The 20,779-nt window shown below is 41.8% G+C and overlaps 2 protein-coding genes across 2 annotated transcripts; both read right to left on the bottom strand.

The window, feature by feature from the left end:
- Nucleotides 1-416: 416 nt before the first annotated feature.
- Nucleotides 417-3,871, bottom strand: LOC104427741 (protein ABHD11). Its single transcript, XM_039304236.1, has 4 exons — nucleotides 3,556-3,871; nucleotides 3,219-3,457; nucleotides 1,593-1,705; nucleotides 417-1,089 (listed from the first exon to the last, which is right to left on the bottom strand). The coding sequence occupies exons 1-4, from the start codon at nucleotides 3,815-3,817 to the stop codon at nucleotides 699-701; spliced, it is 1,005 nt and encodes a 334-aa protein (XP_039160170.1). The 5' UTR covers nucleotides 3,818-3,871; the 3' UTR covers nucleotides 417-698.
- Nucleotides 3,872-18,765: 14,894 nt separating this feature from the next.
- LOC120289858 (zinc finger CCHC domain-containing protein 9-like) lies at nucleotides 18,766-19,440 on the bottom strand. Its single transcript, XM_039305237.1, has one exon. It carries the CDS (start codon nucleotides 19,438-19,440, stop codon nucleotides 18,766-18,768), a length of 675 nt encoding a protein of 224 aa, XP_039161171.1.
- Nucleotides 19,441-20,779: the final 1,339 nt, after the last annotated feature.

Genomic DNA, 20,779 nt, shown 5'->3' with positions numbered 1-20,779 from the left:
AAATTAATTTAAAATAAATATATCATATATATATATTAATTTAAAATTTTCTATAATACGAAAATTCGTTTGAGATACATAGAAGGATATTAATATTCTCAATTGGGAATTTTTTTATGATATATATAAAGTGTTCGTTTTGTGAAAAATGAATGATTTGAAAAATATTTTTAAAAAAATGATTATTTATATTATTTGGAAAAATTAATCAATGAAAATATTTTTGTTATTGATAATAATCTATGTCTAACTATTTTCATTAAAAAATGAAAAAAAAATCCATTCATTCTTTTTTAAGGCAATATAAGCTATCATTTCCAAATCGCTCATCTTCCGGTGAAACTAATCCATCCTAAGTGGAAAAAAAAAAAAAAAACCTGCAACATCATTAAGAGCAATCACCATAAGACCTGGCATTGAGAATAAATGAAAATATAAGCATTCGCCGAATCCAAATGACCGATTATGTGAATCAAAGAAAGGTCATTGAACCTGAACTGCGCCTTCTACATGAAAAGAGGATAAATAAGGCACGCTATCTGCAAGGCACGCTATCTATCGCGCCGAGATAACGTCAGGACAGATTTTATTCGCATCAAAGCAGAGCTTCCCAATTTCAATAGTTACAGGCAAGAATGAAAAGCCACTAGCTCGGCACTGGCGGGCACCTAGGAAATCAGAATTCCGGTAGGGCAAGGCTAGATGGACATGAACTTTGGAGCCACAATCTCGAGAAGTCCCTTCGGATTGTCCACATGAACCCAGTGGCCAGAATTAGGAAGAACATGAACCGAAACCTTCCCTTCGGATCGGTCCCTTCCCAAACTAGGAAGTCTTTCGAGCCGTTGTATCACGTCCGGGTCCCATCGATCGCTCTTCTCTGCACGTACAATTGCTATTTCCATGGCTTTCGGCGGTTCCTCCAACAAAGACCAATAGGATGTCTCCCTGTACGAATCGAACATCTGAATGGCGCCCTCCAGATTAAAAGCCCACGTTTCATGATCTCCAGATTTCTTGAGGTTGCTCCCTATCCACTCTGCTAAGGACTTTGAGAAACCGAGTTCTAGCACGTGGTTCACCAGCCACCTGAGAACAAGAACATCAAACACAAAGTTCTTAGCAACCCTTACGTAGTGTCGGACTCTGCATCTTCAGATGCACACTGTGATAAGAGAAATCCTGCGTGATGATTGGGATTATACCCAAACAGAAGTTATGACGACTCTGGACAAATTGAGACAGACAATCAACTTAGAGTCCTGATAAGAAGCGTTCAGATATGTCTCTTCTTCAAATGGAGCAGCCCTTTGGGGTTAAATTCTGCAATATACTGCTTACATGTCTAATACTGGACTATCCAACATAAATGACAGTAAGGAAGATGCACACGGCCCTTCTCAAGATGTTGTGGACTTAGAAAAAGCCTTTCTAAGGGGTATTGAAGTACCCAGAACAACTTTCTAAACACTTCTTTCTGCAGAATGTCTTCATTTGCATTATTAATTTGCATGATTAACAAAGAGAGAATATTGCTGAGACATGAAAACTGTAGCTATAACATGCTAGCAAAGGACGAAGGATAATCCTACTTTCTTGATGGGATTGTTGAAGGTAAACTCTGCAATGTTTCCAAAACTTTTTCTACTTCTCCGTCACTATTATCCGGCTTTACTTCTCCTGGGACAGAATCCAGCACCCCCAGCTGCTCTGCATCAGGAAATAGAAATAACTAAATTGCTTTCCCAGGACATTAGGTGCCATAACATGCAGAGACACGTATATCATAATTACGATCGCTCAAACAAAAATTTCCAGTGCCATTGACATCACTTAATAACCTGATTGGAAAAAGTTAATTACCAATATGGCTTGAATTTCAATAGTACATCATGTTCATATTATAGGACAGCATGGCCAGCATAACAAATCATGCAAGAGCAGAAAACAGAAAAGGAACAAAATAAAATGCCACAGGCCTGTCCACTATATTAATTTCACTCCCAGGTGTTAAACAGACGATTTAAAAGCTTAGGCTAATTGGAAACGAATATACCATGCATATCAAGCATATCTCTTAACATTTTTTACTGGGTGAAAGCAAGACCTTACACATGAAGCACAGGATGTGGATGTGACAGCATCAGATAGAACATCAGAGACACCTAAAACAAGAAGATTATACCAGGGAAACTTGCACGAGGGAGTGCTAGGATTTAAATTCTTGCAGCAGCTCAAGACAAACAAATTCTCCCATCAACTTAAGTATCAGAAAATTGAACCCTAGCTTATCAAGCATATCTTTTCATGCCAGACATCCTGTAAAGCATCATATATACTTTCTCTCGTATTCAATTGCTAGAACTACTTTGAAAATGAAACACGTACAAGCAGTACCACCTTGGCACCGTTTCAAAGAAAAAAAGTCTCAAACTCTGTAAACCCTACCCAACAGCATGACTGAAAGAATAAGACCCTGGGGAAGAGTCACCTCATTTGTGGCTATGGAGCCAATGGTACATGCTTTGGGGGTGATGAAACATATTCTATCCATATTGTTAAGCAAACAACAGTGAATTCCATATTGCAAAAAAATTTGTAGAATGGAGCTAAACTATGCTTTGACTTCTACAATGAGGTAAGCAATTCCTAGACAAAACCCATGGAATAGCACGCTTGCTAGCAAGTATCGGATTAATGGAAGAACCTCCACTACCATTCACCATCAAGTGTATAGGGACATCATGTATTCTGCTCACTTACAAATGAAAGTCGAGGATTCCAGCTTAAGAAATATATCACCAGAGTTTGGACACATCAAAGACAAATACGAGCAAGACCAGGAAAGGATTGACAGAGCCTTGTGTCGAAGCTCAGTTTACTACCATATCAAGAAATGGCAAGTGCTCTACAACAATGAACTTCGGCAGGAATTTAACTCATGGACTTGTCAAGTTGCACTTTTGGACCCTCATTACTCAAAATATCATTTTTGCTTCTTTAAGCATAATGGGTTTCCTGCCCTCAATGAATCACATCGTACAGCAATTAAGCATTTTCTGCAGAAAATGACTGGCAATAAGTTCAAGAATCTAAGGGACTAAACTAACCAGTAATCAAGCACGTCCAATAAATTATCGCTCGCTAAGGGCAAATTACTGAGCTGCGAAGCTAGACAAATCACGACATTTCGAGAAACGACGAGGAAACACGCCTACCAGTCTGGGACACGCGGCGGATTCACCGTAGTCCCCGCGAGCACAGCTCTGCGCGAACTGCAAGGCCACCTTGCCGCCCATGGAGTGGCCGATCACGGCGTCCGGCCAAGCCCAGCCTCGAGACTTCACCAGATCGGCCAGATCCTTGGCGGCGCTGAACATGTCGTGAGGCGGGCCGAAGCCCCCCAGCTCGGCCGATCTCCCGTGGTTCCTCAAATCCACCAGGACCATCCTCCAATCTGCAAGCACCCCCCAAGAGCATTGGGCAAAAGAAAAAAGAAAAGAAAGACTCCAGTCCTCCACGAAACATTCACAGAAGGGGAGAGAGAGAGGGTACCGGAGGGAGGGGAGGCGGCGGAGAGAGTGGAGGCCAAGGAGCGAGAGAAAGACCTCCAGTTCCTGCCGGAGCCCAGGAGGCCGTGGAGCACGAATGCCGTCGGGGCGTCGCCGGAGGGAGGAGGGGGTACCTCTTCGTAAGCTAGGGTTTGCAGGGATCGGGCGGAGGAGGAGCTGGTTAGCAGGTAACGGTGGCGACTCGGTGAGTCGAGGAACCGAGTCAGGAGGCGGAGGGGCCGTTTGTTTCCGAGACTTCTGGCCATGGATGATGATCCCCCCTCCTTCGTGCTCGAGTCCTGATGCTTCAGGCTTGATTAGAGCTGTTGTGTATTTATGAATTGTAATTTAATTAAAGGGAAAGAAAATTGCCCAGCTAGGCTGTTGAGAAAACAATTCAACAAATTCAAAGACACCACCTCAGCAGGTGACGTGGCGTGTATTTCTTTTACTCACATCCACTTGCAAATTGACAAATGTCCATAATGCCATATCATTAGTTGATATGGAGTCAATGAAAAAAATTTCAAAATCTCGATTCTCTCCATTTCTCATCCATTCCTCTGCTCACGCATGACTAGCTAGCTGAGCCGTGGTCGCCTGTTTAAGGATGAGCCCACCTTGCCAGTCATTGACAAGCAAGGTTCACGGCCGTCAAAGAGGCCAAATTTGGACAAGCAATGATGGGACCGAAATGTGTTCCATAGATGTTGCGGGAAGTTTGCAGATGTAAAGAAGCTTCTCTATTTGATTTTTCGAGAGGTGCCAAGGTTAGGATGAAGCAAAGAATTTGTTTGAAAACCTCATGTGATATTTCAAAATTGACAAAACCATTTATTTATATCAAATGTTAGATAAATTGGTCTTATCTCAAGTTACACAAATGCAAGGACTCCATCACCACTGATAGATTATGAAGTATGGAGTGAAAGACTAAATAAGAGTAGAAGAACCTTAATGGAGTTGAACAAGTCAAAGAATGGGAAGTTCATTAAGATTTGGAGGCACCATGACCAGGTAAATAGCTCATGCGGTTGTGATCATACTTATGAAGATAAAGTGGAAGGTGGTATGTAAGCCAACTGTTGGCAGTAAGCTTTGTTAGACCGACACGTCCCTGATAAAAGTGGTTTGCTATATCACTTGAGCAATTCGGTTTTATTGAGAGTGATTGTAATTTCTTTTGAGAAGTGTATGAGTATTGTAGTAGTGCTTAGGATTAGTAGTGTGATCTTTTGACTTTAGGTAGAAGTAGCACGAGTTACATTGTAACCTCTCAAAGAATTGTTAGTGAAATCCAGCTTGTTGGTGCCTATTAGTCTAGGAGAATGGAATGGATTTGGTCTCAGCCAAATAACTATAAGACTAGCATGCAACTTTTCTATCTTTCTCTATTTATTTTCAAATTTATTTGATAAGGGCATGCTATATTTGATATCATCTGTTTACTCTCACATATATGAAACTACTCTTATATGCATTAAACACGACTTTAAATAATTTCAACAAGTTTTTAAGTTTAGTTTATCAATCTATTCACTCCATACTAGGTTGCATATTTAGCTATAAGAGAGGCTTCCATGGATGAACCGTCATCTGTGGGTGGCGCCTTACTTGTCCATGGTGCCAAATCTGGCATGGGAGCCATCCACACTCGTGGCCATCACTCCAAATCTAGCCAAATACAAGATGATGACCCAACATGACGTTGCAATAATAGGGGGAGGTGCGAAGGTTGGTTCCACTGAAACACACAGACAAAATCGTTGAAATGTCATTTGAAAATGTTACATCATGGACAAACGAGACGGATGATGGCCATGGACGAGCAACGAACGGATCTTTCTGGGCAACAAAGCAAAGATGCTCCAAATTTCTCGGAGAGAATTTTCATTTTTTATTTATTTAATTTTCAAGTCAATTCACATGTGTCAATCATGATGGGATGTAAGTTTAAAGTACACACTACATTAGTCACTCATGTGGCTTTGAAACCACTCAATATTTTTTTCATAAGTACTCTCGTGAGGATTAACTAGTTGGGAAGCTCCATAATACCTATATATATCTAAGTATGTGGATATCTTTGTAACTATGAGAGCATGAGTATAATTTGTTTTGTGAAAAATTTACTATCTAAAAATATTTTTCTTAATTTTCAATGTTCTAAGGCAAGCAGGTCAAATGGAGAATTTTTTTACATAGCTAGCAGAAAACTTTTGCTTAAATTTAGGAAAATTATTTTGTCTTTTAAAAAAAAATCAAAAATCACTTTTCAAAATGTGATTAGAATTGATGTTAGAGTATGGCAACTCACACCCATGCTTCGGCCCACCGAGGTTGAGCCTAGTGTCTCAATGCTCGTGCTCGAGAAACCCCTACTCCCTTGCTCAAAACCTTGATGGTCAATTGTGGGCTTAGTCTCCAGCGCTCGAGCCAAGGTCCTTGGCACTTGGGCCTTGGACCTGGTGGTTGGGCTTAGGCCCCTTGAGGTTAGACCAAAGACTTTGGCCCTATTTTTGGGTCTTCAGCAATTGTATTAGATATAACATGTGTAAAATTCAATGATGTAGCATTTCTTATCCCTTTTCAATAGACTAATGATTGGTGAATTTCTTGCCTATTTTCAAATAGTTTTGTAACTTTTTACTGCACAGCTTCTTTTATGGAACACATATAAGATGAAGCAATTTGAGTATGTTTCTCTTGGGCAAAAGAACATTTCAAGTGTTAAAACTTGGCACAAATGGACATTTAAGTACCAAAAGTTACGAAAGTGACATTTAAGTGCCACATTATTTGAAAAATGCAACACCTAAGTGCCACATCCGGCAAAGCCGGCCGAAAATCATACGTGGCGATTAAATATTAATATTGCTCGCCTACGTGATTTGCTGGAGAGCTGACTCAGCTCTGATTCACCCAAAATGATGTCGTTTCTATAGTTGGCCAAAATAAAGCCCTTAAATTGGCCAAAACGACGTCGTCACCCTAATTGCCCTAAATCTAAAACCTCAAATTGGGTAAAATCCCATTGAAGCGCTAGAGCTCTAATCCCAAACCCTAATTCGATTTGCCCAAAATTCTATAGTCAAATATTGGAAATGGAGAGTAGGATTTTCAGCAGTGGCTTAAATTCCTCTCGCCGAAGCAAAGAAGAAGGCGAGCGTTTATGTTTTTGTGGGTTACCAAGTCCAAGAAAAACATCATGGACTCGAATGAATCTCAGGAGAAAATTTTATGGATGTACCCGATACAGAGAATGGTCGAAGTGCAAATATTTCAAATGAGTCGATGCGGAATTTTCTCACCGAGCCACATAGATGATATTGGACCTACTTGATGGATGTCATCAACCTCCATCTACGCTTTGAACTACTTGGACGATGTTGACTCAATGTAAGCTCAAGCATCTTTTGCTAACCATTTGAAAAATGAAATTTTAAAGATGAAAATTGAACATAAGTGTTATCGAGTGTTTATCGTGTTGCTATTTTTTTTTTTTTTTTTGTCTATCCTACTTTATAATGAAATGTAAAGTATTGGAAGATGAGAAGAAATTTCTTTGACTGCCATAATTGTAAATGAGTGGACAAATGTACTTGTTTTGAATGAAATGTAATTTTTTTTTTTGGAAGATAAGAAAAAGTTTTGTGTTATCTACAAGATCGTTGTGGCTTTTTTTTTTTTTTTTTTTTTTTGGTATCGTCATATGTATTATGTGTTACTTTTTGTACTTGTGGGGAGGTCAAGGAAATAAAATGAATGAATGAATGAAATACTATTTGTACTATGTTTTTGCTTGTTCTTGAATATAAATCGGTAAGGATGGAATGTATATTGGGTCAATGCGTTGTGGTAACTTTTTTACTTGAACTGAATTTAAACTAGCAGCAAATATTGAATTGAATGGAGTTGCCATAAGTTGAACTGTATATACAAACCATCAACTTCTTTTGTTTGCTGCAAACCAACATATACATAAGATAGACACGAGTTATTACTCGAGTGTTATAAGTTGTATTTAGTGATCACTTAAATGCCGGTCGTGATAAAAAAAAATCATTTAAGTGTCAAGTTATTATTAAAAGTGATCACTTAAGTGCCAAGTTTTTTAAGAATGTGATCGGTTAAGTACCAATTTTTTTGTACATTTCCTCTATAAATTGCACTAGCCATCAGTTACCACCGGCCACTACCATCGCCCACCATTGGCCACCATCGACTTCCAGCCATCATCACCAGCCACACCAGGCATCCCAAGCACCCACTTGAGCCACCACCAGCTTGCACCAGCACTACCTAGTGCAAGATGTGCATATTGCACACTTGCATCTTGCACCAGGTGCCGCACAAGCCCCCAACCCATCCCTTATAATAGACCCACTATCACTAGGCATCAGCAGCCACCATTATCCATCACCACTAGCAATACTAGCATCCTAGCTACCACACCAACACGTAGCCACCGCCATAGACCCACCATTAGCAGCCACTATTGGTGGTAGGTCTGTTACAAAAGGGGCTCGTGCAATCTAAGCTATGCACACTACATACTTGCATCAGTACTAGGTGTAGCAAGAGCTCCCAACCTAACCCCCACATGAACCCACCGCCATTAGGCTTCACCAACCGCCACCATTAGCCACACGAGCACCCTAACCACCACCACAGATCCACCACCAGAAGCAGAAAGTAAAAGTAAAAACAAAATCAAAAAAATGAAAAAGGCAAAATGACAAGTAACAAGATCGTTCCATTGATATTGAAATTAAGTCTTACAAACTCAATGACAAACTATTGAAAAAAGAAAAAGAAAAGAAAAGAAAACATTTACAATAAAACAACTTACTTCTCAGCCCCATAAACCATATCTCGTCCCATTTCATAAATCAATATGCACAATGCCTCATGTTCGTGCTTCTTTTGATGGACATTTTACTTAATTCATAATCCTTACACTTTTTCTAACTTGACGTGCAACTTATTCTTCAACTGTCTCGGGATGCATTGATTCTGATGGAGCTGAAATTGTCCTAGGCTGAACTGATTCAGAAGGAGCTGCAACTGTCATAGGCTGAACTAATTTAGATAAACCTGCAACTAGGTTCTTCTTACTCTTCTTTCTTGTTGGCCCAGCCAATGTCTTCTTCTTTGTTGGCGTAGTTGTTGATTCTTGAGTTGGGTCTTGAGAAATAAGAACCTCCGAACTTCTCCCAAGCTTTAAAAAGAAAACTCAATTATCAACAAAAGTTTGCACCATAAATTAAATTAAATGCAGCCTATAAAACTTACATTAAAAATGACTATTCCAATACGCTCATCTGTATAAATGCCATAACCATATTGTTTTAACCTCTTCCCAAGAGCCCCTCTTGTTTGAAGGGGAATGTCACTTTCAAGTACTTGTGATTGGTTGGCCCTTCTTCTTGCCTATGATTTCTTGGGCTCTTGTTGTGGCTATTTAGTTACAGCATAGGCTTTTTCGACCAATTCTTCAACTATGTGTCTTCTAGATGGCCTTCTTATAATTGGCCCTTAATTTGGCTTTCTTCTGGTTATTTTTCTATTTAGCCCTTTAGCTTTAATGACACATTCTATTGACTTTTGTGGTGGCCCTTATGATGACCCTTCTAGTGGCCTTTGTGATAACCTTAGTGATGGATCTTGTGATGGCCCTTCAGTTGGGCCCTCTATTGGCAGATGAACTCTAACTTGCCTTCTTCGAATCTGAGAAAGAGGCAAAGAACACCGTAAATATAACATCAGACCATATAACAACGTAAATGAAAACTAAACACAAATTGTTGAACTTACTGGGTATTTTTTTCTTTGCTGCTGCTGAAGAATAGTTGACTTAATTGGCCCTTCAGCTGCTTCGGCCAATCCTTCAGTTGGCTATCTTTTACCTTGCCTTCTTCAAACAGGCCTTTTGGTTTCAGGTACAGTAGGGGCTTCGACTAATCCTTCAAGTGTCATTCTCGTGACCTGACAGAGAAAAAAACAAAAAAACTATAAAGCAACATAAACACAAATGTCATGACTTACTAGGTTTATTGTCATCGACTGAAGAACAGTCGACTCAATTCGCTTTTCTATTTGTTATTTTCCAATTGTCCCTTCACTAGGCCCTTTGATTGGCCTCAACTATTCTTGTTGCTTCATTAATTGACAACATTTAGTATTGTGCCCTGCTATGTGGTAATAAGAGCATGCCATCTTTACACCTGTCCTACTCATCCTATGCCGACATGAGACCTCTCCCTCCATCATTCTTTGTTTTTACTTTGGTTTTCCAATTTTCTTCTTTAGTGGCAAATGTTGAGGTGCTTCGCGATCTGTTGGCTCCTAGAAGTTGTTATTTCTGATTGGCTGCATCATAAATTGGTATGAAGCAAGATATTTCGGTTTCTTGTACCAATCATCAATGTTGTCTTCTATGTTGTGGCTCTTCAATTGGATGGTACATATGGCATGTGTAACACTTTTTTGTCATACTTTACATGAACACTTTTTTGTACCTAAATTGACAACATGCTTATCGGAATAATTCATTATCTCATATCATTTATCCCCATTCCAAATGGGATGACAATATCTACTTGCAGCCAAGTTCTCATCCAATTTCTTAGCAATCTTAGGACCACATTGCCTAGTCCACTTTGCAGCCTCGTTTCTAAGTCTATGCAGCCGAGTCATGACCATAACTCGTATGTCTTTAAGTATCGAGATGATTGGTTTGCATCTGGCATCTAGTATCCTCCCATTGAATGCTTTGCAAATGTTGTTATCGATGTCATCGCATTTGAATTTCTCGTTGAAGAATGCCCTACACCAATACTTCGATTCTATTTAGAATAGTGCATCATAACCTTCCTTTGTCAATTGAAGCAGTTATTCTTTGGCCATCCTAAAATCAGTCATATTCGTGCTCTTTGCTAGCTGCCAAAATTACGACTGCAACTTGTCCTCTTTATAGGTCTTTTGCCCAATTTGTATATGTGCCGTGCACACATTCGATGTTCAGCATAAGGCAACAACTCAGTTATTGCCGGAACCAGTCCCTGCAATAATTCAATAAAAAGAAATGTAAGCAAATGGCATGTTGATATCAAAAAACAAACAATTGTCCTTGTTCTCTACCCTCACAACAGCCCAAACCAGTGGAAACATTTGGTTATTCACATCTCTTCTAATTGCGGCTAGCAATTCTCTCTTGCACAAGTCCTTCAAAAAATAACCGTCCAATCCTATAATCTGTCTACAATCAAATAAAAATCCTCGTTTGCATGCATCGAAGCAAACATAGAATTTATCAAACTTAGTCCCACTATCAAGAAGTGGTATATTCACGACATCTACATACACTCTACTTGAAGGATTTTGCAGCCTACACTCCTAAGCATAATCCCATAACTGTTCATATTCGTTGTTGTACTACTAATATATATCTTCATCACCTTTTACTTTGATCTTTTGCATTGATTCCTGGATATATTTATGCCTACACGCTCCTTCACCAGCATCTTGAACTCAGTACTATTCACATGGGGCATCAGCTTAATCAGATCAAAGAAGTGCTTAGACAACCATGCACTTGTTACCCTTTTATTTTCAAAATTAATGGAACAAATATGTTTTTCTTGGTGGGCTTTAATATAAAAGGATCCACTTCTCTTAACAAATGCGTCATAGATCTTCCATGGACAATTTTGTTGCGAACACCTAGCTCTTACAAAGGTTTTAGTGTTTCTAATGAAGTTAATATTCCTTTGTACAGCAATGGAGTTCTTCAATATAGCTTCCCTAAATTGTTTCACATCTTGAAATTTCATACCTATCGACAAAATAGGAGAGGCAATGGATGGATCATACGAAGAACTTACATTTCTTTCTATGCATAGCTCATTGATTTTCTTCAAGCTCATCTTGGGAAGTAACATTCTTGATGGTTTCTTCATAATCAGTCTCCTCACCAGTAGCACCAGCATCTGCAGGGCCTTCAGCCCTATTTGGAATTTATCAGCTACCTGTAAAGTTGAAAACTTATCTGTCACAAAATCCCTTTGCTTTTTTCTTAACTGTACAAGCTCCTCGTTGTCGTCGTCACTTACGGAATTTTCAGCAGGCAACCCTTCATTGTCATCATCACTTGATTTAGTTACTTTCTAATCTAATCCAGTGATTATGACATCACCTATGTCATCATCATTTTGGTGAACTGCATCTGCGCCCCTCTCCTCTCCATGATGTCTATCCTACCCTCTTTCATTCCTAACCTCAGTATTACCTTGAATACCATCTCCTTTTTCTCCTACTTGGGCGCTCTCTCCATCACCATCTTCGTCCTCACTTTCACTATCATACTCAACGTATACTTTTACCTCTTTGTCATGAAGATAATGGTATAAAACATCCCTAAACCATTATTATCTTCTAAACTTCTCAAATCATCTCTTAATCCTTTCCTATGAACACAATACAACAACTTCTGAACTTTACAAGGCAAATAAGTCACTATATTCCTAACAAATCCTATATAATGTGCATTCTTTATATCGACAAAGACGGTACCCTTATTTCCACCCTCATACTCCCACTGTCACGCCCCAAATCCCGAGACATGTGAACAACCCGCCATGGTCATGTAAATGCGACATTCCCAGGTAGTGTGGCCGACCCCATTTAAATTATTATGCGCATGCGGAACGTGCTAAGAAACCACTGACAAAAACTTACGAGATAGGACAGCAGGAAAATCAATTAAAAATCAAACAAACATACTTTCATACATCATCATCATCATTCCAGGGTTTACATACACCAACGGGATCCAGAGACTATATGCACCTAAAATAGGTCAGAGTTTATGTGCATAAAAATGGTCAGTCTACAAAACATGGATCGGTCCACCAAAAAGAGAAACAGTCCTATAACTACTAATCAGACTAGTTCATCGATCCCACATCTTCCACATCTGACTGCCCTGGGTCCGGAGACGATGAGTTGTCCACCCTACCATCAGGAAGGTCAGCTACACCCTCACCCAGAATAGCATCCATCACGGCCAGTGGAATATCAAAACTGTCAAGTGGATCAATCCTAAAGCCATTGGCCCCAAAACGGAACCAAGCCCTAAACCTATGGGGTACCCTAACATCTTCGGTCTCCTGAATCCATACGATAGTCCTGATCAGCTCGTAAACCCAATGGCTCCTAGGATCAGGGAAGTTGTGCACCTGCTCGATGATCTGCACTGGCATGCCATTCTTCTCCGGAGGTCCCGCCATCTATGGTCCCGTAATATTTTCCCCAAACCGGGATGAGACGTTGTCTCAGCAAGTTCACCCCTCCTAAACCCCTATTAGAAAGAAAATACGCCTCATAGTGGTCTAGCCACACAAAGCCTGAAGACTTACCTCGCCTTCTTGCCTTCCTACGATTAGTACAATTCATATCACTCAATCACGGGTAACAACAAGGGACTTAAGCCATTGGAACACAATCAATTTCAATTAATTCGCAATCACAGCAAGCGTTCCAATCATTATTCACTGCCACACAAGGGCATAGCCTACTCGTAGTTCGGCTATCTATTGACATATAGCCAGGCATCGCCTCCCCACTTTGGAGCACGGCTTCGTCAGTACATCGACAGCGTTCCCGAAGGAGCATGGGCCCAGAATCAACTGCGACCCGCATCCGTTGTATGGGGCATCCCATATAGGGGCAATTCCAACTCAATAGCTTAAGGCAATTCCTCTTAATTATTATACAATAACTCATAATCAACCCAAGGCACTTTGCACATCACTCACATACTCTAATTACAATATTAATCTTTAAAAATCCAATTTCAATGCCAAACTCGACATTTGAAATTTTCTAAATAAAATCCATATTTTCCACAATCAACACTCAATTTGCATTAACCATTCATCAATTTCAAATTATAAATATACAGTAGCGGCGATCGGCACGAAATTCTGAACAATTAGGATCAAAAATAATTTTTCGAGTTTTTTTTAATATAATAATATTTTAATGATTTTCGGAATATAATATATTATTAAATAATCTAATAATTTTGAAACATTTATTTAAATCATAAATAAATTCCTTTAAGTCACATCAAGGCTTATATTAAAATAAACCTACTTAACTTTTAAACTAAACATACTTTACCTTAATTAATCACATTAATCTAATCCACATCTAAATAAATTAATTTAACAACCTAATCTCAATCAACCTAAGCTAAACACACTTAAGGCATCATTAACCCACTAATCAAGGTTTGGTGAGCTAAACTCACCGGAATCACTTTCCGACGAGTCTCCGACGAAGAGCACGACGACGCCGACGACAAACTTACATAGATCAACACCAAATGAGAACTAAAAGGCGGCCAAATCGAGCTTGAAAGGGCCGAAGCTTTCTGGAATTTCCAGCCATTGACTGAGCTTGGAGGGAGGCGGCATGGCGGCTGAACGGGCGGAGGAACGGTGAAGGAGGACCGATGCTAGCTCGAGCAACGACCGGCGGTGACTGGCGAACGACGAGCAGCTGCTGGCAAGGAAGGACGATGATGATGAAGGCTCGGCGGAGGCGGAGCAGAAAAACGCGAGCGGGATGGTGACGGTGCGAGCTCCAGCGAACGGCGAGCGATGAGGAACGCGGGTGAAGGGCGGCCGGCCAAGCGAGCAACCATGTGGGTGAAGAGGGGGCGGACGAAGGGGGGTGGTCGCTAGTTTTGCTTCAGCTTTTCCCTCCCTCTCTCTCTCTCTCTTCCCAAGCTTGAAGATGATGGAGGCAAGGGGGAAGTGACATCCCACCTTTCCAAGAGCTCATCCCCACCATTCACTTGTCATCATCCTAGCCATCTTGCCTCCCCATGACATCACATGTGATGTCACCATACACTAAGTCCAACCTTCCACAACTTTAGTCCAATAGGTTCAATTTCATTTTCCGCTGTGCATAAAATTTTGTGAGCAAAATTCTTCAATTTCCATTCAATTCTCTTCCAATTGAGTCCAATTAAAGTCCATAAATTAATCCAATGATCCTAATGAGATTTGTGACACACCATAACTTCCAATTTCAGGATTTGATCTTAATTTCACGGTTAATTCCACTTTGGCACAATACTAGTGCGTTATGATCTACCGGGTCGCTTATAGAAATTTTTATGCATTTGACCTATGGTTGATCAACTCAAGCCACAATGTACATCTTTGACACATTGGCAACTTTCGGTTGTCGGGGTAATCTCAAGGTTTCAAACACGGGCACAGGGTATCCAATCGATAGAAAAGTCGGTCCAGTGTCGATCGACAAGAATTGTGCCATCCGGTGGAATCACCCACACCTGATCACATGTCTCTGTCGAGCCGACCTATCTCCGATCTCTAATCGATTTTTATTTGTGCCGCAATGACCCTTGCAGATTATCTCGGTCGAAAGGTCGCTTCCTGATCAAATTCTCGAATCTAATGCATTAGAATTTCTTAACGGTTTCACTTAATAGATTAGTTTTCACATGAGTGGCCGACTCAAGGAAATGAACTATATGCGTGCCAACGAAATGCCCATCTCAATTTAATGAAATTAGAATTGGAAAATCGGGATGTCACAACTCTTCCCCTCTTATAAAAATTTCGTCATCGAAATTTAAATTATTACACATCTGAAGCAAAAAGGTGAGGGTACAATTCTCTCATCGAATCTTCGGTTTCCCAAGTTGCTCCTTCAATACCGTGGTGTTGCAAGACCACTTTGACTAACGGGATGGTCTTGGTGCGCAAAACTTGCTCCTTGATGTCCACGATCTGAACTAGGCTTTCAACGTACGACACCCTGTCATCCACGTTTAATTCCTCAAAATTTAGAACGTATGTCAGATCAGGTTCATACTTCCTTAACATCGACACGTGAAAGACGTCATGCACTTGTGCTAACCTCGGCGGTAGTGCAAGACGATACGCCAGAGTCCCTATTCTTTCCAAAATCTCAAAGGGATCTATGTACCTCGGACTCAGTTTCCCCCTTTTGCCAAAGCGGGAAGTACCTCTCATTGGTGACACCTTCAGAAAGACATGCTCACCAACTTGGAACTCCAATAGCCTTCGACGCTTATCGGCATAACTTTTCTAACGGCTCTGAGTGGTCTTTAATCTGTTTATGATAACTGCAACTGCCTCCACTGACTGCTGAACTAACTCTAGACCGGTGATCTTTCTCTCCGACTTCATCCCAACACACTGGCGTTCTGCACGCTCTGCCCTACAATGCTTCAAAAGGAGCCATCTGAATATTCTGTTGATAACTATTGTTGTAGGCAAACTCCACCAGATGAAGCTGTTCTTCCCAACTTCCTTTGCAGTCTATTACACAAGCTCTCAGCATGTCCTCAAGAGTCTAAATCGTCCTCTCGGACTAGCCATCCGTTTGAGGATGATATGCCGTACTGTACTGAAGCTTTGTACCAAGAGCACTTTGCAAGCTCTTCCAAAAAGCGGCGGTGAACCTCGGGTCTCTATCTGAAGTAATTGTAACTGGCACTCCATGCATACGGACTATCTGATGTACATACAGATCTGCGAGTATATCCAAACTCAAGTCCCTTCGAACTGCAATGAAGTGAGCCGACTTTGTCAACCTGTCAACTACTACCCAAATCGAATCATTCCCTCTCTAGCTCCTCGGTAGTCCCGTCACGAAGTCCATCATGATATGCTCCCACTTCCATTCTGGGATCTCAAGGGGTTGCAGAAGTCCTCCCGGTTTGCAATGCTGAGCTTTCACTTGCTGACACATCAAACACTTGGCGACATGCTTGGCGATGTCCGCCTTCATGCCACGCCATTAGTAGTGTTGACGCAGATTCTGATATATCTTGGTACTACTAGGATGAATGCTGTAACTACTACGATGCGCTTCTGATAAAATCTCCCCTCTAAGCTCCATATCATCAGGTACAACCAATCGTCCTTGGAACCTCAATGTCCCATCCTCAGAAATCTGAAAGTCAGCCCTCATTTTCTCTGCATCCTCTTGCAAGATTCTCTTAACATCTGGATCTGTCTGCTGAAGCGTTCTGATTCTGACCTGCACTTCCGGCTCAATTCTGAGAGTGGCCATAAGATTTGAAAGGTGGCCTACTTCAAATTTGAAATCTGAATCTCGTGCCCTCTCAATTAGACCCCATTCCTTGAGTACCATCAGAGCAATTGAAGACTTCCTACTCAGTGCATTGGCGACCTTGTTCGCCTTTCTAAGGTGATACAAAATCTCACAGTCATAGTCCTTCAAGAACTCCATCCATCAACGTTGTCTCATATTCAACTCCTTCTGAGAGAATAAATACTTGAGACTATGATGGTCAGTGAAGGTCTGGAATCTTTCTCCGCACAAATAATGCCTCCAAATCTTCAGGGCAAAGATGATCGTTGCAAGCTCCAAGTCATGCATCGGATAATTCAACTCATGAGGTCTCAACTGACGGGACGCATATGCAACAACCCTACCATGTTGCATCAACACGCAACCCAATCCTTTAAACAACGCATCACTATAGATCTCAAACCCTCCCGGACCAAGATGGAATAGTAAGCACTAGTGCGGTAGTTAGCTTCTGCTTAAGCTCTTGGAAACTACTCTCGCACTTATCTGTCCACACAAATTTTTCTTCCTTCTTCAGCAGTCTTGTCATCGGTGATGCTAACCCTGAAAACCCTTCCACAAACCGTCTGTAATACCCTGCTAAACCCAGAAAACTTCTGATCTCTGTCACTGTCGTCGGTCTCGGCCAGTTGATCACTGCTTCAATCTTGGCTGGATCTACTGAGATCCCTTCTCTAGAGATGACATGACCTAGGAAAGCCACACGAGTTAGCCAAAACTTGCACTTACTAAACTTGGCGTACAGCTCGTGATCTCTCAAAGCCTGAAGCACTATCCTTAAGTGCCTTTCATGATCCTCAGTACTCCTTGAATACACCAGGATGTCGTCGATGAAAACAATTACAAACTGATCTAAGTACTCTCTGAACATCCGATTCATCAAATCCATGAAAGCAACTGGGGTGTTTGTCAACCCAAATGGCATCACAGTAAACTCATAATGACCGTATCGGGTGCGAAACGCCGACTTTGGTATGTCTTCCTTCTTGATCCTTAACTGATGATACCCTGTCCTCAAGTCTATCTTAGAAAATATCGACACTCCTTGAAGCTGATCAAACAAGTCATCAATCCTCGGCAATAGATACTTATTCTTAATCGTCACCTGATTGAGTTGACGATAGTCGATGCACAAGCGCAAGGAACCATCCTTCTTCTTTACGAACAGAATTGGCGCTCCCCAAGGTGATGCACTAGGATGAATAAATCCTTTATCCAACAACTCTTGCATCTATACCTTCAGTTCCTTAAGTTCTGATAAGGCCATCCGATAAGGAGCTTTAGAGATCGACTTTGTCCCGGGGGCTAACTCAATCACAAACTCTATCTCTCTCTCTGGCGGTAAACCCGATAACTCTTTCGGGAACACGTCTGGGAACTCTTGTACTACTATGATATCTTCAATCTTTAACTCCTCCACTATCATGTCCACAATAGTCGCCAGGTAACCTTGGCAACCCTTGCCTAGCAAGCGAGTTGCTTCGAGCGATGAGATTAAGGAAACTGAGGGTCCTCCTCGACTCCCGATAAATTTGAAACTCTCACCCCTTAATGGGTTAAACTGAATTGCCTTGCGATAACAATCCATTTTAGCTCGTTACTTGGTGAGCTAGTTCATGCCAATTATCACATCAAAATCAAACATTGCTAGGACTATCAAATCTATCCTCCCCTCTCGCTCACCAATCACTAACTTGCAACCAAGACAACCCACTGTAGCTAATACCTTATCCTTCAACGGCGTAAATACGCTAATCACAGACTCCAACAACTCAGGAATTAATTCTACCAACTTAACATATCTTTCAGCTATAAATAAATGAGAAGCTCTAGGATCAAATAAAGCATAAGCAGGTTGGTCGTTCAGTAAGACCATACCTGTGATCACGTTAGGCGCATCCTTCGCCTGTCCTCTGGTGATCGCATAAGCCCTTCCTTGAGTTGGAAGTCGGTTCAATCCACCCTGCGGCATGATCAGCGGCGCGACTCCTCTATTCTTATCCAACGGCGGCGGCGGCGGCAACTGACGCTATCCCATCTGATTCCTGGGGCAATTCCTGGATATATAACCCTGCTGGCCACACTCATAACAAGCACCTATCCTAGAGGGACATGGGGCCGAATCATGTTGTCTTCCACATGAACGACACACTCCATGATGGTTCGGTGATGGTTTCCCTATCCCACCCTTCATGTTGAGTGGAACAGGATATCTTCCTCCAAACATCGGCCTCTTCCCAAACCGATTACCTTCTCTGTTCGAATTAAACTGCAATCCAGATGCAACAGCTCTCTCATTCTGGTCTTTCTCAATCAGCTGGGCCCGCTTATAAAGGTCCTTGTACTCCTTCAGATCTAATGGTACCAAAAAGCTCCTCACCTCCGGCCGAAGCCCGTCTCTAAACCTTCGAGCTCGGTCTGCCGGTTTCTGAACTAACTCAGGGGCATACTGCGACAGTTCAACGAACTTAGCTTCATACTCATCGACTGTCATCATACCTTGACGAAGGCGCTGGAACTCCGCCATCTTCAACTCTCTAGCACAATCAGAAAAGTACTTCTCATTAAAGACCTCCAGAAACGCATTCCACTCTGGAGCCACACCCTCAGGAAACACTATCCCTTTATTAGCCTTCCACCATGTGGCTGCGATCCCCCTCAACTGATAGGCTGCCAGTACGACCTTCTCTGCTTTAGTGCACATCAGTAACTCAAAGGCATTCTCTAGTTTCTAGATCCATAGTGCTACAGCTTCGGGATCTCTCGCTCCCGTGAACGTCGGCAGATTCAACCTCAGAAAATGCTGTACCAACTTCTGCCTCGACCTCCTAGCGGCCACATTCTCAGGTGGAATTTCATCAGGTTCCACTTCAGGTTCGACGACTGGTACGGTGGCAGCAACAGCTGCAGCGGCAGCAGCATTAGCAGCATTGGTGGCAGCGGCGATAGCGGCGGCTGAAGCGGTGGCCTGCTGGTCTAGTTTGTCACCCATCATCTCAAGCATCTGCACGATTCCAACAAACCTCGGATCCTCGGACTACCGCATCCTCCGAAGGCAACGCTGCACCACTTGCATTAGCCTCAGCTTGCGCTCTCCCCAGGGCACCTCGAGCACCGACCCTTATCGGTGACCCACCCTGAAACACAGAGCCTGCTGCTCTCTTCCTAGCAACTCTCGGCACTCGGTCACTCATGCTACAGGCTCAATATAGATGCTTATTTGCAAATTCCAATACCACATTAGAATCTGAGTGACATCACAACAAGTTAATAAACAACTAACAATCACTTGCATCAGTATAATAAAAGCATTTCCTACCAACTATCCCATGACTCCCACGCACCTTATCACTCCATACATGAACCGTGCTCTGATGCCACTTAAACGGGGTTGTCACACCCCGAACCCCGAGACACGTGAACAACCCGCCATGGTCATGTAAATGCGACATTCCCAGGTAGTGTCGCCGACCCCATTTAAATTATTATGCGCATGCGGAACGTGCTAAGAAACCCCTGACAAAAACTTACGGGATAGGACATCAGGAAAATCAATTAAAAATCAAACAAACATACTTTCATACATCATCATCATCATTCCAGGGTTTACATACACCAACAGAATCCAGAGACTATATGCACTAAAAATGGGTCAAAGTTTATGTGCATAAAAAAAGGTCAGTCTACGCAACATGGATCGGTCCACCAAAAAGAAGAACAGTCCTATAACTACTAATCGGACTCGTTTGTTGATCCCACATCTTCCACATCTGACTGCCCTGGGTCCGGAGACAATAGGTTGTCCACCCTACCATCAGGAAGGTCAACTACACCCTCACCCAAAATAGCATCCATCACGGCCAGTGGAATATCAAAACTGTCAAGTTGACCAATCCTAAAGCCATTGGCCCAAAAACAGAACCAAGCCCTAAACTTATGGGGTACCCTAACATCTTCGGTCTCCTGAATCCATACGGTAGTCCTGATTAGCTCGTAAACCCAATGGCTCCCAGGATCAGGGAAGTTGTGCACCTGCTCGATGA

The sequence above is a fragment of the Eucalyptus grandis genome, chromosome 11 (assembly GCF_016545825.1).
Source record: "Eucalyptus grandis isolate ANBG69807.140 chromosome 11, ASM1654582v1, whole genome shotgun sequence".
Classification (NCBI taxonomy): domain Eukaryota; kingdom Viridiplantae; phylum Streptophyta; class Magnoliopsida; order Myrtales; family Myrtaceae; genus Eucalyptus; species Eucalyptus grandis.
Note: the sequence above shows the minus strand (reverse complement) of the source record. Positions and strands in the feature narration are given on the sequence as shown.

Excerpts from the sequence above, each read along its gene's own strand:
- LOC104427741 (XM_039304236.1), bottom strand. The coding sequence starts at position 3,817 with ATGGCCAGAAGTCTCGGAAACAAACGGCCCCTCCGCCTCCTGACTCGG. Across the intron at positions 1,706-3,218 it reads CCGCCGCGTGTCCCAGACTG|CTGGGGGTGCTGGATTCTGT; the intron begins GTAGGCGTGTTT and ends GATGCAGAGCAG. Across the intron at positions 1,090-1,592 it reads TCAACAATCCCATCAAGAAA|GTGGCTGGTGAACCACGTGC; the intron begins GTAGGATTATCC and ends TCTTGTTCTCAG.
- LOC120289858 (XM_039305237.1), bottom strand. The coding sequence starts at position 19,440 with ATGTGCACTAAAGCAGAGAAGGTCGTACTGGCAGCCTATCAGTTGAGG.